The sequence below is a fragment of the Cryptosporidium hominis genome (assembly GCF_000006425.1).
Source record: "Cryptosporidium hominis TU502 chromosome 7 CHRO017037, whole genome shotgun sequence".
NCBI lineage: Eukaryota > Apicomplexa > Conoidasida > Eucoccidiorida > Cryptosporidiidae > Cryptosporidium > Cryptosporidium hominis.
The window spans coordinates 1-16872 of NW_667336.1; the positions used below are offsets into that span (position 1 = coordinate 1).

Genomic DNA, 16872 nt, shown 5'->3' on the forward strand with positions numbered 1-16872 from the left:
TATTTGATCATAAACTTTGAAATGAATTGGTTTAATGACGAAATTATGTTAAAAATGAGCTTTCTCTTTGGGTTATCAAATTTGAAAAGAAAAAAGTAATCCTGGAGAAACTGAGTATTCATATCACATATTCTATCAGACCAACAAAAGACCGCCTGCACTATTATAAACAAGGAATCTAAGATTGAATTTGTTAAATAGAATACATTTGTCAAAACAAAAATACTTGGAAGGATCAACAAAGTTGAGTCTTTCACAAAAAATTTGTGAGGATCCTTCATTTTGGTTACTTGTAATTAAAATAGCTTCTTCTGAATTATGATTATTAAAGAGTTTAACAAGAAAAATATTGAATAAAGGTTCTTCATTTGCCATAGAATTTTCCAATTTTTTGTCTTGAAAAAGGTTCAAAGCTTCAAAAACAAACTCACGTATTCCTTTTGAATCATGAATAAGATTTAGGGATCCAATAATATTAGAATAAAAATTTTTATATAAGGAATCTTTTTGAAGATTCAATTCAGATTTTATCAGGCTCATTTTAAGCTCAAACTTAGCTTCAGAGAGTGAATAAGATTCTATTATTGGTGAAATTACTATTGTTTCTAAGTCATGTTCAGTAATATTTAAGAAATTGTAAAGAGATTCCACCCATTTTAGTTTGCATGTATTTACTATTAAGGCACAATTTTCATCTTCTTGGGATAAACTATTTGGACTAGTAATGCATATAAGTGCTTTAATTAGACTCATTAAGTTACAAGTTTGGATTTTCAAGGTTTTATAATAATTCATAAGAAGTTTATTGGAAGATGAAAACGCATCATTTTGAAGAGTTAAATGTTCCAAGAGTTTTTCAAGTCCCCGATCATTGTCTTCATGCTCTTTCCTGCTCATTCTGGCTCTGAATCTTCTTTGAATGTTTTAATGGCCACATCGCCAACTTTTTTGTTGATTTTTATAATAATAATATTATTATTATAATCATGGATGAATTCTATACGCAAATTTTTAGCGCATAATGGTAAAATTTGAAATTAAGAAAATAAAAATATTAATTATTTAATTAATTAGCAAGCAAGGAAAAGGTATATAAAATCTAATGTGTCAATAATGACAGAAGAGATCGTTTACAGCTATAAAAGGTCAAAAAATCCTTCGGAGTTGATTCATATTTCAAATCTTGGTAGAAAGTGTTATTTCGGATTAGAGGAAGATCTTCTGAAAGAGTTTCAAGTATTTGGAGAAGTTAAAGAATTTCATTTGGGTGAAAATTCGAATTCTTTTGTATTATTTGCAAATTTACCCGCCTCAATACGATTTTACGAGCATTGCATGCAACTGCATGCAGAAGAAATACCGGTGTTGATTGGTGGTAGAAGAATAAAGGCAAGCTACTCACAGAGAGTTGAAATAAAAAATGTTATTGAACAAAGCAGTGAAGATTATGATGAAAATAAAAGATTTTTAGCGGATAAAGGATTGGTTTTAATCGAAGATTTTATCAATAAGTTAGAGGCTATTGAATTATTAAACTGGATTGACAATAATGGTCAGTGGGAGACTAAATTAAATCGAAAAGTGCAGCATTATGGTTATTCTTTTGATTATAATAATAAAACAATAAGTTCTGTATGGGAGAGAGATATTCCACCTATATTAAATCGTCTTATAGAAAGAATGTTATCATTAAAGATAATAACAGAAGTTCCTGACCAGATTACAATAAATGAGTATGAAGTAGGAAAGGGTATTGGCCCACATATAGATTCTCATCATACAATCGGTGAAAATATATCAGTAATATCTTTAGGAAGTGGTATTTTGTTTGAATTTAACGAATTATCAAAACGCAAAAATCTTGATTTTTCTTCTAAAGAAGGTAGTGGATCGAGAAAATATAATCGTATTAGTAAAAGAACAGTATATATACCAGAAAACAGTTTATATATAATGAAAAATGAGATAAGGTATGCTTGGGAGCATGGAATAAAGTCAAGAAAGTATGATAAAATACAAGGAAAATTTCAACAAAGAAAAAGAAGAGTTTCAATAACAATAAGAAAGTATATAGAAAGTCATTATAATTATCCATGTGAATGCGATTACAAAGATTTCTGCGATAGCAGAGATCCTTCTATTAGAATTTTGCCTGAAAGAATATAATTATATTCCAAAAAGTGAAATATGGTGATTATTGGAAATATGATTCTTCTTATTGGAAATTTGTGGGATTAAATATGAGCAGTTAATTACTTGAGGGATTGAATTATGTTGTTGTTTATTACCCTCAATTGTTTTATTATCTTCAAAGTTATTATTATTTAAATAATGAACTGCAATTTCAGAGTATGCAATATCAAGCCAAAAAAGTCTTGAAAATAAGACATTTCTATCCAAAATTTCACGATAATTGAGAACATTTGCAATCTTTTCATCAGCAGGAACATAAAGTTTGTTATATATTTGAATAAATTCATCTTTGTTTACAAATGATCCAGAAATGTTTGCATGTTCAGAGTATGAATGATTTTTAAGATTAACAACGGCTCCAAGCACTTGAAGATTTGAGGTAAGACAAAATGAAACCGGATGAATTATTGTATTTGAATTTTTATTTTCTGAGATTTTTTGTCCAATTATTGGTTTTTGCTGTAAAGATCCAATGCAAGGAAGACTTCTATAATTAACTATTCTACACCAGTGAACAGGAATACATCTGATTGTATTAATTGAAGGAACTTCATCTCCTTTTTTTACGATTACTCCAAGAGATACAAATTGGTTTGATGGAGGAATTGGTTTCCATATTGTAAATATTCCAGTTTCCATATTGGTATTTGGAATTAAGAGCGATCCTTTGAATATTGGTTTAAATTTCTTTGGATGAGGGAAAACTATGCTGACAAATTTTTTCAATTCTGAGCTTTCTGACATACTTGAAGAATTATGGTCAGTTATTTCAAGTATTTGTGATTGGAAATTTCCACTACTATTATTACTACTATTTATAGTAAAATCATAGTTTCCACTTCCATATTGTCCAAGGCATATTCTTTCTCTATTCTTTTTCATAACACCTCTATATTTTCCTTCCAGTTGTTCTGGATTCCAAATGGTTATTACTCCAGGTATTTCAAAGACTTTATGAAAATTACTATGAAGATTTAATTTACATTTTAACTTTGAAAGAAATATTGGATCAAAATATTGTATTCCTAATCCATCAATTCCTCCAAATCCATTATTATAAGAATCTCTATAAATATTCATATTATGTTTAAGTTTACTTTCAGCTTGATTAATCATGGAATCATCTATTTTTGGTAAAGAAGGTAAACAACTTGTATTATTAATTGATGAATTATTATAATAGTTTTTATGGGTATAGAAAGCTCTCATAAAGTTTTCTTGAGAAATTGAAATATGATGTAAAGAATTTAAATCATTTGCAAGATCTGGTAAATTATTTCCAAAAACAAAATGTATAATTCTTGAATAATCTAAAGGATTTGGAGCTATTTGAAGTGATTCTAATGAAGCATATAAATGGATTGATGATATGGATCCTGTTTGGTTCTTGTCTAATAATTTGAATAAATCAAGAATGGTCATATTAAATTTATTCAATTTGGAGGATAATCTACTGGCTAATCCTCTACATTGTAAAATGGCTGATTCATTTGGTATTGTGAAAATTATGGATAAAAGATTGTTATTATCTAATAAATTGGTTTCATTTTCTTTTTTATTACGTCTTCTACATTTCTTAATATCCATATAAAAGTCTTTTCTAAGTTTACAGTGGTTGTTTTGAAGAGTTCTAACAACAGTACTAATTTCTTGTTTTGTGAAATTACTTTCAGAGTTTACAAATTTATATATTGATTGGGCTTGTAATTCTAATAAATTAATCTTTTCAATATTACTTTCTTGGTTCGCTTTTTCGAGAAAATCTATTGGAATATTATTATTGTCAAATTGTGAATGTTTTGAAAATGAAGAAATTATATAGTTATTAATTTCATCAAGTAAAAGAAGAGTATTGGAGAGATGGTATATTTTGATACTGAAGAATTGATCATTAATTTTTTGATTTAAAGTTTTTCTAAGGATTTCTCCATCATCAGTATCTGAACAAATTCTGTGAATAATCCATCTAATTGATTGAGCTTCTTCTAAGGTTACACCAATATAACATTTATTTGAGCTAGTATTTAACACAGAATTCATTACTTGGTATAATTCTTCAAAGTCAATATTAATCTTCTTCTCTTCTTCTTGTAAGTAACTACTTTCTAATATTAATTCACTGGAATCCATTTCAATAAGTTGGTTATCATTCATATTATTAGATTTTTCCCAAGGATGATCATTAATAAAGTCTAAAAGTTCTTCATCTTTTTCATTCCTAATTTTATTATTGGTATTGGTATTATTATTATCATTTAATTCATTTTCAACGCTAAGTAAATTATTTACAGTTTTAATTGATGATTTATCATTCCCATTTGGAATAAGAATGGTATTATTATTATTTTGATTTTTGATTTTTGATTTAATCTTAAGTCTAAGACACTTGAGAATTTCTTTCTCAAATAAGTTCACATTTTCTACCCAATTAAGAGTTTTAAGAAGATCAGGAATATCATCCAAATTGATTTTTCCTGTTGAATCGCCATCAAAAACTGCAAATGCTTCTTTAAGTTGAATAAGATAATCTCTAGGAAGGTGGTTATTATTATTGGAAGATTTGAAATTTTCCCATTCTATGATTATATTAAAGTTATTAAGTCTTTGTTGCAAGTTTGAGTTGTTGGAATAATTTCTTGCAATACTTGGATTATAAAGATTTGTTGTAAATCTGAGATGATTTGGAAAATCTATGCAATTATTATCACCCAAATTATTATTATTTGTTGTATTTGAACTTATTACATAATATTCACTAAGAGGAAGAAATATATTTTCAAGATTTGGACAAGTAATAGTTGAAGCTTGACGATTAATTCCTCCACTTCCTTTTGAAGTCGTAAAGAAAGCAAATGGTGCAAAATCCTCTATTTTCTTCCTCCCTATATTGTTGTTACTGCTGTTATTGTGGGTAGAACAACTTGAAGTTTGTTTTATTCCAGTTCCAGTTCCAGCCCCACCTTCAACTCCAATAGAAAGCATCGCATTTCCCGCCAAAAGGGCTTCAAAAGGCCAAAAGTCTTTACTTACATCTAAGCTTGGTTTTGCCCATTTTAAAGTAAGATTAGCATTTTCTGTCTCTTGTTGCTTCTCTTGTTGTTTTTCTTGTTCTTTTTCCTGTTCTAACTCCTTTTCTTGATAAATTTCTAGCTCCATTTCAAGTTCTTTTTCCATCTCACGATCAAGACCTCCTCCTCTAACTTTCTCGCCTTGGTGACCTTTGTATAAACTCATTTCCTCAAGTTGTTCAAGAAGATGGTTTGCTAATTTGATTTCAGGGCCTTCTGTTCCATTATTTACTACAAAAGAGTTAGTTGAACCAAAACCATTACTTTCAATAATAATATCACGATTATCCAAAAGTTTGTTTCTAAGTTGATCTTTAACAGGAATATTAAATGGTACCGTACTTGGAATTTCAAAAGAAAGTTTCTCTACAAATACATCCACCAATTTATCTTGATCTTCATTAGAATTACAATCCTCTTCCCATTGAATATGTTCATTTACCATTCTTCTAAATGATTTCTTTCTCCAAATATTTTCCAAAGATTGTACACATAAAAGTTGATTCTGTTCAAATTCTTTAATTATACTTTGAATAAGTAACCATCCACATAAACATCTTAAGAATAAGAGAGGATTAGGTATTTCAAAGTTATTACCATTTCCTTTAAGAGAAATTAAATCTTTATTTCTCTTATTATTATTTTCTGAGGTAAAAGATTCATTTAATGATTTTGTAAATAAGTTTCTTTCAGAAATTATTCTACAAAGTATTGCATTTCTTTCAATAAGATCAGCAACTTGAGCTTGTAAAACTATATGTATAGTTTGTCCTTGTCCAAGTTGTCTCATTCTATAAGCTCCTTGTGCAAAATCTCTAAAAATCATATCTTTACTAACAGTAAGTATTGCTTTAGCAAGAGGAGTATGTTTAATATCTTGTCCAATAGAATGAACATGATCATAAAAAGCAAATCTTCTTTCTAAAGAAACCCCACATTGTGAGATCTCAATAATTCTAAAACCATCTCTAAGCATAATCATTTGTTTATCTCTATCATCAATAAAAACTACTGCATCAATATCTTTAAGTCCATTTCTTAATAAAAATTCTGCAACTTGTACATTTGATAATCCTGTGATAAATGCACCTGAATCTATTAATGCATGCACTTCTTTATTTCTGCATGTACTACAAATATTTAAAAGAAATTCTTTGACAGTCCAATCAACATCTAAAATTTCAATTGAAGAAATTATTTCTCCATTTGTTAAATAATTTATCATTTCACCATCACTTCCTTTTTCATATTCACATTTACCTAATTCAACAGGAAGTAATTCACTTGGGGTACCGGAAAAACCTAATCTTGTAGAAAAAAGCATTTCCCCGCCAATTTCTTGACCAGAAGCAGATAGTTGTTTTTCACTATATTCAAGTAATTCAGGAAATACTAATCTTCCAAGAAAAGCTTTAATAGCAAGAGGTTGGAATCTAAGAAGTTGATAAAGTTGTTCCAATTGTTCATGATCTTGAAGATTAATTACATCAAGAGGCCAAAGTAGACAAATTTGATCAATTTGTGAAGATGATTTATTATTCTTATTACTATTATTATTTTTGATTGAATTAATTAATTTATTCATTTTTTTATTTGTTTGAATATTATTTTCTTCACTTTGATTTTCAAAATTACTAATAAGATCAGGAGTTGTATTATTTTTTTGATGATCAATAGAATTTAAAGAAGAGATCATGTTTTTAAGTTGATCTCTTTTAGTTCCTCTAACTCTTCCACCAGAAAGTTTTACCCATTTATTAAATTCCAATACACTTGGTCTATCTTTAAGTTGACCAAATCCTCCTTGACATGATCTTTTTTGTGAATCTAATAAATGATATATATCATTTCTTCTAAGTCCATTATATCTATAAGCTAGTATTGTTAGTCCAATAACAACATCTGGATGACTAAATTCAGAAGCTACTGAGGGAGTATCTTTACCAATAAAAGGAATAGATAGTAGATGTCTACTTAAAGGAGGAGTTTGTTCTGTCATTGTTGTTGTTTTTGTTATATCTTTTTCACTTTTAATAGTTTTAAATTCTGGAAATCTTTGTCCAAGCCAATTTCTTCTGGAGATCCCTGATGTAGATTCATCTAGAAGACCATATGATACTCTATGAACAAGTTGGAATACATGAGGAAGATATTCATTTATCCAATCTTTGCTTAAATTAAGAATCTTCATACTAGAATCATCTAGATGATCAAGTTTTGAGATTAAGGTTGAAAAATTAAGATCTCTAGTGTTTTCTTGAATTCCTTTAGTTGTTGAATGGTCTGATTTGATTCTGGGTCCTGATTCGTATCCCTGTCCAGGTCCAGATTCAGGTATAACTCCCACTCCTGATCCTGGACCAAGTTTCAAAGAACCTCTGGTACTCAAGTAAAGCTCACAAAGTTCGTCAGAAAGTCCTGAGAATTTGTGAAGTCTGATAACAAAGATGATCCAACGGATCAAAAGAGGTTTGATTTCTTTCTCATAGTATTCCTCATCCAAAAGAACCAAATGAGGATTGCTTTGTATGCTTCTACTAGAAATTCCTAATTCTATTTTAGATTGGATCTTGATCAGTAAATTAACAATAGATCCACTTTTAAGCATTTGACCATTACTAAGAAGATTAATTTGATTAGGTTTTGTAAGTAAAGCTTCAATTAAATACCAAGGAATTAACCATCTCATACCTATAGAATCTAAAGTAGAGGAATAGAATTCATTACTATTATTATTATTATTATAATCTCTATCTTCAGATCCAGCTCCAACTTCAGTTCCAACTCCAGTTCCAACTCTAATTCCATGACTATTATTATTAAAATCATTAAATCTATGATCTTTAATGATTTGTTTAGATCCAAAATATTCATTTCTTTCTCCTTCACAATAATTAATATCATCAGAAATAAAAATAGAAGAATGATCATGAGAATGAGGATAATCTTGATCAAGATCTCCAGATAAATCTAATGGAATCTTTTCACCAATTGGCCAATGAAGTTCAGATTTTAAAGGATGTAAAATCATATCAATTTCATCAACAATTACTACAGATTCATATTTGAATATATGTAATATTCTAAGACATAAATCAAGTTCTTTCTTGTATTGTAAATAAAGTTCTTCTTTATCTTCATTATTTAAAATTTCATTCACAAGTTTGGAAGATACCTCCTTTGATCTTAAATTTCTCATTTCCCTTTTTCTTCCTCCCATTATTTTTCTTCTTCTTTTTCCACCTCCTTTTCCACTTCCTATTATTCCTTCTCCTTCCTTGGAGTTGTTTGTAGCATTGCTTCCAATCTTTAACATTTGTTTAATTGATGATCCACTTTTATCAAATAATTCTACTAGTTTGTTTTTATTAATATTAGCAGATAGAGAAATGTATTTAAGAGCCATTTTAAGTCCTGAAGAAGAAGTAATATCATTATTCCAATATCTTAAAATTCTAAATAAGAATACAGTTTTTAAGAATAAAGATTTTATAGAAGTTGGATGGCATAGAATAATAGCTTTCTGTTCTTTAGCATGTACAAGTCTTCTATATAATTCAGGAGTACATATAGAATTCCTATTGAATTGGAATTTAAGAATCCTTTTCTTAACAATACAAGAAAATCTGGATCTAAGTACATCCCTAGTAAATTCAAGCAATTCATGTGGAACAACTTGTACTACTAATCTCTCAGAATCTCCTAATAATAAAGATAATAAAGGAGAAATAACTGTAGTTTTTCCAGCTCCCATAATCATTTGATGACAGATACTTTTTCCTTGAATTGCTGAATTATATAATTTATGTATAAGTTCAACTTGATCTTTTCTTAATAAAATACTATAAGCAAATTCAAAAACAAGGAATCTTGGATCATATAATGCCATAATATCCTCACTTTTACATTTCTCAAGATCTTCTTTTGTAACTATTTCAATTCCATTTCTAATATTCAATAATCTTACATAATGCCTTTTTGAAGAAAGAACTCTAGCTACATTTTTTAATTTCATTTCCAATGAAATCAAATTCCTTTCCAACCATTTAAAATCTTTGTGGATTTTTTGGCCAATTCCTGCTCCTGCTGCTCCTCCTTCGATTCCTCCGATTCCTTCGATTCCTCCGATTCCTCCGATTCCTCCACCTTCTCGAATTCTAAGTTCATCTTGAATGCTCGATAGGAAACAAATAATATCTCTAAGTTGAATTAAAGCATTACTAACTTGAGATCTTCTATTAACAGTCATCATCGTAGCTGCAGTTAATGAATGAATAACTTGAATATCTTCATCATCTACAAATAGACTCAATCTCTTTATATCATTTTGAGAGCTTGAGCTCATTAATTGAGAAACAAGAAAATCAAAGCGTAATATTGGTTCTTTACCACATAACTTTCCGAAAATACTAGACCAATACAAAAACCACTCTTTTTCATTCTTATTAGCCTTCCTTTCTTGAGATATACTTCTTCTTCCTGCTTGGCCATTAGCTATTTCATCAAGTCTGGAAATGGCAGAATCTATGAATTGTCCATCTTTGAAATATAATTGCAAAAGAAGCATTCTAAGATCCATTATACCTTGTCTGATCTCTTCCCATCTAACTTTGGGGTCTTTTCCAGATCCAGGTCCAGTTCCTGATCCTGATCCTGATCCTGATTGATTCATAGTAAAACCTGGTCCAACAGCTCCAACTCTAGGTCCTGGTCCAACCCCTAATCCCGATCCTGGACTAACTCCATACCCCTGTCCAACTCCAACCCCAGCTCCTGCTCCAGGTCCAGATCCAACCCCAGCTCCAGTACCAGATCCAACCAATAATCCGTGATAATGGCAAAAAGCAGAAAACAATCTTGTATAATCAAGTCCAAGAATAGAAAAGTCTAATCTATTGGAAATTATTCTTGAATACTCTCTAATATCATTTCTATATCTCTCCAAAGAAGACTTACCAATAGTAGTTCTGCTTATTGGATGTGAGAAAAGCATTCCTGGTAAATCATAGATTGAATCTTCAACTTGTTCTTTTTCTACTGGAATTAAAAATTTGTCTATATTCTGTGATTCAAGAATTGGTGATTTAGAATAACAAAGTAAATCTTGTTGATTTATTTGACAAGATCCAGAAACCATAATACATCCAAGTTTTCTTTCTTCACAGTTATAGTTACCTTTATTTAATGAAATACTCCATCTTGAAATTCTGGATTCTGGAGAAATTGTCAAAGCTTTAATTGAATTTCCCTCTTGTGAAATATAATTACCCATATTTGTAAGAAATAATGAAGAAAAGAAAGAAGAAATTGTATTCTTTGAAGATTTTAAATGATTTGTTGAGTAATTTCTAGAATAAGTAATTAAAGATCCTGATTTATATTCTTGGCTAAGTATTAAAGATGCATCTTTTACCAAAGTTTGAAAACATTCTTGAGATTTTAAAACTGTTCCAATTTGTAACTTATTTTTCTTCACTTCTTCAGAAAAACGTGGCATTCTTGAACTTAAAGCTAATCTAGGATTTAATATTAATAATCTTAATATTGATACAAGTATACTTGGTGATTTCCAATCCCAAGCTGGAAGAGATCTTGCCAAAAGTACTCCCCATACATGACTAGATTCACCAGGAATAACTTCTAATGGAAAATATCCTGTAAGTAATTCATAGATAAAAATCCAATCTGAAAGATAAACTGGAGTTCCTCCAATTGTACCTCCTCCTCCTCCTCCTCCTCCTGTTGTTGTTGTTGTTATTCCTCCCACTCCTACTCCTACCATTGTTCCTATAGTATTAGAAGAAGAAATATCTTGAATAAAAGGAATATCTAAAGAAAATCCACCAGTAATATTATTATTATTATTATTATTCATTGTTATATTATTAATATTAGTATTATTATTAGTATTAGTATTATTATTAGTATTAGATACAGCTGCTACAGCTGCAGCTACTCCACTTGAAATTCCAGAAACTGTTGCAGAAACTGCATTAGAAATCATTTTTGAAATTGTTGATCTTCCTAAAAATTTGATCAAAAATTCAGTTGCATCTTCTCCTGAAACTATTCCTCCTTGATAATTTTTATTATCATTCATCATCTTTCGTCCATCAGAAAGAAAAGCTGATCTTTTTGATTTATCTAAACCATAATCCACATAATAACCATTTCCTAAATTATTAATATTAATATTACTATTATTATTAACTACTGGAGGAAGATTCAAAGTTCCTAAAGTATTTGAAAGATTTTCCCATAAAGAAGAAATTGGATTATTAATATTAGAAACACCTCCATATTCTGAAACACCAATACAAGAAATATCCATCCAACTATCAAAATCATCAATTTGAGGAATTTGTGGATTAAAAAGTTGAAATTCAATCATTTCAAGATCTCTATCCTCCTTAATAAAATCTTTTTCTACTCTTTTTTGATTAGAAATCTTAGAAGATGATAATAAAGAGGAAGAATAAAGACTCTTTTCCTTTTCAAAAGCACAAGTGACTAAATTAAGACGATTATTTAATTCTGGAGAATCTTTAACAAAATTTGGAAATGCTTGTAAAACTTCCAATTCCTCCTCTAAAGAAAGTCTACAATTTGCTGAAACATTTGCAAGCTTTGTTACATATCCCTCAATATCTGGATAAAGATCCCATGTTGAATAAAAGAATTCATCAGATGGTAAAAAAAGAGATTTATTTGTTGTTTTTATTTTATTTCTTGATTTTAATAATAATGAAGCTGAGAAATGTCTTAAACAATATAACCAAATCTTAAGTCTGCATGCATGTGCATCAGGATGACAGTCCCAAGCGTGGCCTAAACTATTAAATACTTGCCATAACTGTTTCTCCTCTGAGCTCCATTCACCTTCCATAGAAAATGAACTTTCCATATCACTGCTTGTTGCAATATCTAATACAGAAAGTACTGACTCAAATTGTTGCTCCAAAAATCTCCATAACATCAAATATAGACCAGAAACTACTGAATTAATGAATATAAAAGACTTAGAAGTATGAACAGGATACAAATAATGCTTTGTTGGACCCAATTTTGAAATCCAGACTTTGTCTGCTCTATCCATAATGTAAGTTCCTCTGAAAAGTAACGAAGAAACTCCTTCAAGTCCTTCTCCTTGTTCCAGTCCTCCACCCATTCCTCTTGTTCCCACTCCTATTGTTCCTCCCAATCCTCCTCCTACAATCACTTCACCGGCTTTTCTAATTGTTCCATCAACAACATTTTTTGTAGTATTTGCTAAAGTAGAAACTGCTGTATGAAACAAATTCTGAGATGCAACAGATGCCATTGATACTAAATATTGGCCTGGAGCTGTTGTAATACTTTCAATATTTTCACTCAAAATACTTGTACTGGAATAGATCAAAGATGAAAGACCCTCATTATTATTTCCTATTGTTGATGAAAATCTCTCAAAAATTCCCTGTTCTTTTCCTTGAATTGATGAAATGGAACCACCTGCTCCTGTTCCTCCTACTCCTCCTTTTCCCTCTGCTCCTCCTGTTCCTCCACTCAATCCTATTGGAGGAATTAATACAGGTTTCGCAGTAGCAGGAACCAAAATGAAAAAATCACCATCATCATTCTCTAATAGAACTGAATGAGGAAGACCTCTAAGTAATTCACATGTTAATGGATAATCAAATATATTCCTCCAACTTAGATAAAGTCCACTATGTTGTTCACAAACATATCTTACTTGTCCAGAACTAAATCCTGAAGAACTTCTCATGTTTGTTGGCATTGTTAATAATGTGTTGGATCTATCTCTTTCTCTTCTTACAAAACTTAAATGTAATCTCGGAAACTCTATTTGATCTAAATTTAACTCCATTGAAAGATTACCTCCTCCATTAGAATCCATAGGATTATCATTTGACCATAAAAGAGTATGAGATACATCATCCAATCTTTGTAAAGTATTAAATAAAGAATGAAACTCACCTGAAGATCCATATAATGTTTGAAGATTGATCAATGTCTGTACAATATTTGGATTCTGAATATACCTTCTTTGTATTAAAGATATTCCATCTCCTATTAATCCATATCTTTGAGCTGGATCAGAACAAGGATATACAAAAATATCCAACAAATAAAGATCCTCATCATGCATTCTATGTTCTTCTTTCAATTTCTTATCTTGATCTTGATTTTTGAAAGTATCACCATCTTCTCCTTTCTTTTTTAGATGATCCCTTCTTAACGTTTTCAAATCTTCTCTATTAACTCCTCCTAATCCTACTACTGCTGAATTAGTTGATCCTTCTTTTAAACTTGATTTCTTTCTCTCAACTTTGGATAATCTTAATTTTGACTTTCTTGGATATCCTCGAATATTACCCGTACTCTGACTTTGCCAAAACTCATGAGTTTCCAAAAATATCTGTGGAATCAATCCCAATAAAAACCTTGAAGGTATATACATCTCTGTACCAACTGGTTCTTTGTAATAATCTCTCATGATCACTAAAGACCTACTGGGCTTCCTTCCTCTACTTAAAGGCATCCCAGATGCCAATGCAAACCTTCCATCCATATTGGAATCTAGTCTGGAGAATTTCCCGCCTCCTCCGCCTCCTACACCTAAATCTCCTCCACCTAATCCTCCACCTACTCCTAATTCTCCAAAACCCGAAGAAGTGGGCCCATTTCTGTCATAGTAAAAGTCCCTAGTTGAAAGAAAAGGAGTTATGAACTTGCTGTTATCCAAAGATCCAAGACTAAAGGAAATATTTGAAGTGTGACAAAGTTGTTTATAATAAAGTCTTCCCTGTTCAACAATATCAAATACTAAAATGACTGGAGGAAATCTTTGAATAACTATCTCTTTCAATGAATGAGTCACTATTTCAACATTTTGAGAAACAATATCTTCCTCCTCATCCTCTTCTTCACTTCCTAACTCACCTCCCTTATTATTATTATTACTATTATCTCCATTCCCCCTCTTCTTTCTAACATTATCAAACTCTGATCTTGAAATTATTGTATTTCTCATACTCGTTACTTTTTGATTTGGAGACTCTGGTCCTTCTCCAGGTTCATATAAAGGATATAAAAATTGCATTCTTACCATATTTGAGAGATCTGGAGGCTTATAACTCATCTTATTCTTTCCAATATTTCTTCCTGTTATTATCTTCTCCTTAGAACCAAAAGATCCAAAGATCTTATTGTTATTATTACTATCATTATTTGTATCAGAATTCCCATCATCAATATAAATTGTTGTTACACCACCCAGAAAAATTGCTCTCCAAGGTTCAAAAATATCAACAATCCATTCAGCTCCTTTTGGAAGACTATTTCTACTATATTTTGTCTTATAAGTTATTTGATTTGTCTTATGAAATGCCTCCCATTTATATAAATCAATCCTACTTCCTATCAATTTACACCAATAAAGATTCTCAGTATTTGCAATATCTGCTGATTGGAACTGATTTCCCAATAATCTATTATTTGAGAATTCTCTCCTTTCTTCTTCTTTCCCTTCTTCATCCAATTGATCCTTCTGAAAATCATCTGATTCCCTAATCACATCTTCAAAATCTTCAAATTCATGAATCCAATTCCCAAGAACTCTTAAATTATTGTTTTTAAGTGAAAATAATGAAAATTGAACATTTATCTCAGTCTCAGTATTAATTGAAAGAATTGTCCTAAACCACTCATTGTACTCTAATCCTTGACCTTAAGTACCTGCTTTGAGGAGAGGAGGAAGAATAAGATCCACTAACACCTCCTCCTCCTCCTCCTCCTAATCCGTCTATAAAAGAACCTGAAGTCTCTTTTTGTCCATCATCTGAACGTAATCCACTACTAATTCCAATTCCTCCTCCTCCTCCCCTTTGAACTCTGGATTGTATAGCTCTTGAAAACTTTCTTTTCAAACGCCACCAGTTTAAAGATCTATAGGAAGAATTACCACTAGAATTTGTATTTCTAGATCCAACTTTTGAATTAATTTTACTCTTAACAGAATCTATATCATCACAACTTAACCAATCATACAAATCTGCAGGAATCTCACTCAATGGAACAAACCTTCCTCCACCACTTATACTTGGAAGTTGAATCCATTCCCTTGTTGATGGGCCTCTTGTTAAACCATCGTCTATATGATCATCATTAAGATCCAAATTATTAATATCTATTTCACCAATACCTTTCATTGCTACTGCATTAACTACGGTATCTAATACCAAATTTGCTTCATTTACATTATTTGAAAGCCATTTAATTATAATACTTCTTGTTCTTGCTTGGATTGTAAATATATCCAAATCCGGTACTCCTAATATATTATTCAAAGTATAACCCCAAGGATTTCTTATATATAAGCTTGAGAATCTTTTCTCAGATTGGTGAATTGATGATGATGATGATGAAGATGAGGAAGTAGAAGAAGAAGAAGACTTTTTAAAAGTTCTACCATTACTATTGGAGGAACCATCCTCTACAGAGTAATGAGTAGTAAGAAAAACCAAAGAAGAAAGTAAAAGCGTGATAGAATGAATATCTAAATCATCAATACTGAAAACTTGACCATAAATACTTGCAATATGAGCATACAAGACACATAAGGAAGAAATATTAAGCTCCTTTAAAGCTTTTTTCATCCAATCCACAATCATTCTTAAATAAAGATTCTCTATTAAATACCTTAATCTTGTATATGATTGTCTTAATGTGTTAATTAATTTCTCATCATTAAAAAGAATCTCAAATCCTCTAAAAACTCCATTTATCATTGGTCCAATCATCATAGAATCTTTAACCATCTTACCCTTATTATCATTCTTATTCATATTCATCTTCAATACTTTTCCTAATCCCATTCTTGTATAATTCTCATAATATCTAATCAAATGTTTTGTATAATTTGAAATTATTATAGAAATTCTAAGTACAAACAATATAATCTTTGAATTTGCTCCTGAAAATGATCCAGTATCTTTATCTAAAGCCATCAACATTAATTCTTCCAATTCTTTAAAAAGTGTTGAAGGAGATCTTAAAATCTCATTAAACAAAAGACCTGAAGATGTTGAAATCTCTTTATTATCTTCCACTGGTATTAACATTAATGAATTTGAAGAATCTGAATTAGATCCTTTTCTATTTAAACTATTTAAAGAAGAAGGAGGAGACCATTGCCAAGGCTCTAAAATAGACATCCAAATTATATGCTGTACTGAAACTGATGAAAGGGAATTTATCCTATTTTCATCTGAAAAGAATTGTAAAAGAAGAGGTATTCTAAGATAAGGTGTTGTTAAATACTGAAATACACGTTCTACTTCACTTGGTAATAATTGATCACTTAAGCCTGGAAGACTCTTCAAATATAGAATATCACTCTCATCTCCTATTGATACTGATGAACTTGATGATGATGATGAACTACTATTAGAAGAAAAGTTTAAATTCTCAGAACTACCATATCCTGATCCTCCTGTACTTGAAGAATTAATAAAACTTTGGTTTATTATCGATCCTGATGCTATATCTCCAATAGATCCTAATCCTGATCCCAATCCTGATCCTAATCCTGATTGATTCATGGTAAAAC

The 16872-nt window shown here is 30.3% G+C and overlaps 3 protein-coding genes across 3 annotated transcripts; 1 reads left to right on the forward strand and 2 right to left on the reverse strand.

The window, feature by feature from the left end:
• Window positions 1-135: 135 nt before the first annotated feature.
• Chro.70123 (hypothetical protein) lies at window positions 136-897 on the reverse strand. The annotated part of the gene is made up of 1 exon (XM_661866.1): window positions 136-897. One exon carries the CDS (start codon window positions 895-897, stop codon window positions 136-138), a length of 762 nt encoding a protein of 253 aa, XP_666958.1.
• Window positions 898-1113: 216 nt separating this feature from the next.
• On the forward strand, window positions 1114-2166 carry Chro.70124 (2OG-Fe oxygenase superfamily (67.4 kD) (3E801)). The annotated part of the gene is made up of 1 exon (XM_661867.1): window positions 1114-2166. One exon carries the CDS (start codon window positions 1114-1116, stop codon window positions 2164-2166), a length of 1053 nt encoding a protein of 350 aa, XP_666959.1.
• On the reverse strand, window positions 2167-14403 carry Chro.70125 (hypothetical protein). Its single annotated transcript, XM_661868.1, has 1 exon — window positions 2167-14403. One exon carries the CDS (start codon window positions 14401-14403, stop codon window positions 2167-2169), a length of 12237 nt encoding a protein of 4078 aa, XP_666960.1.
• Between the last annotated feature and the right edge of the window lie 2469 nt (window positions 14404-16872).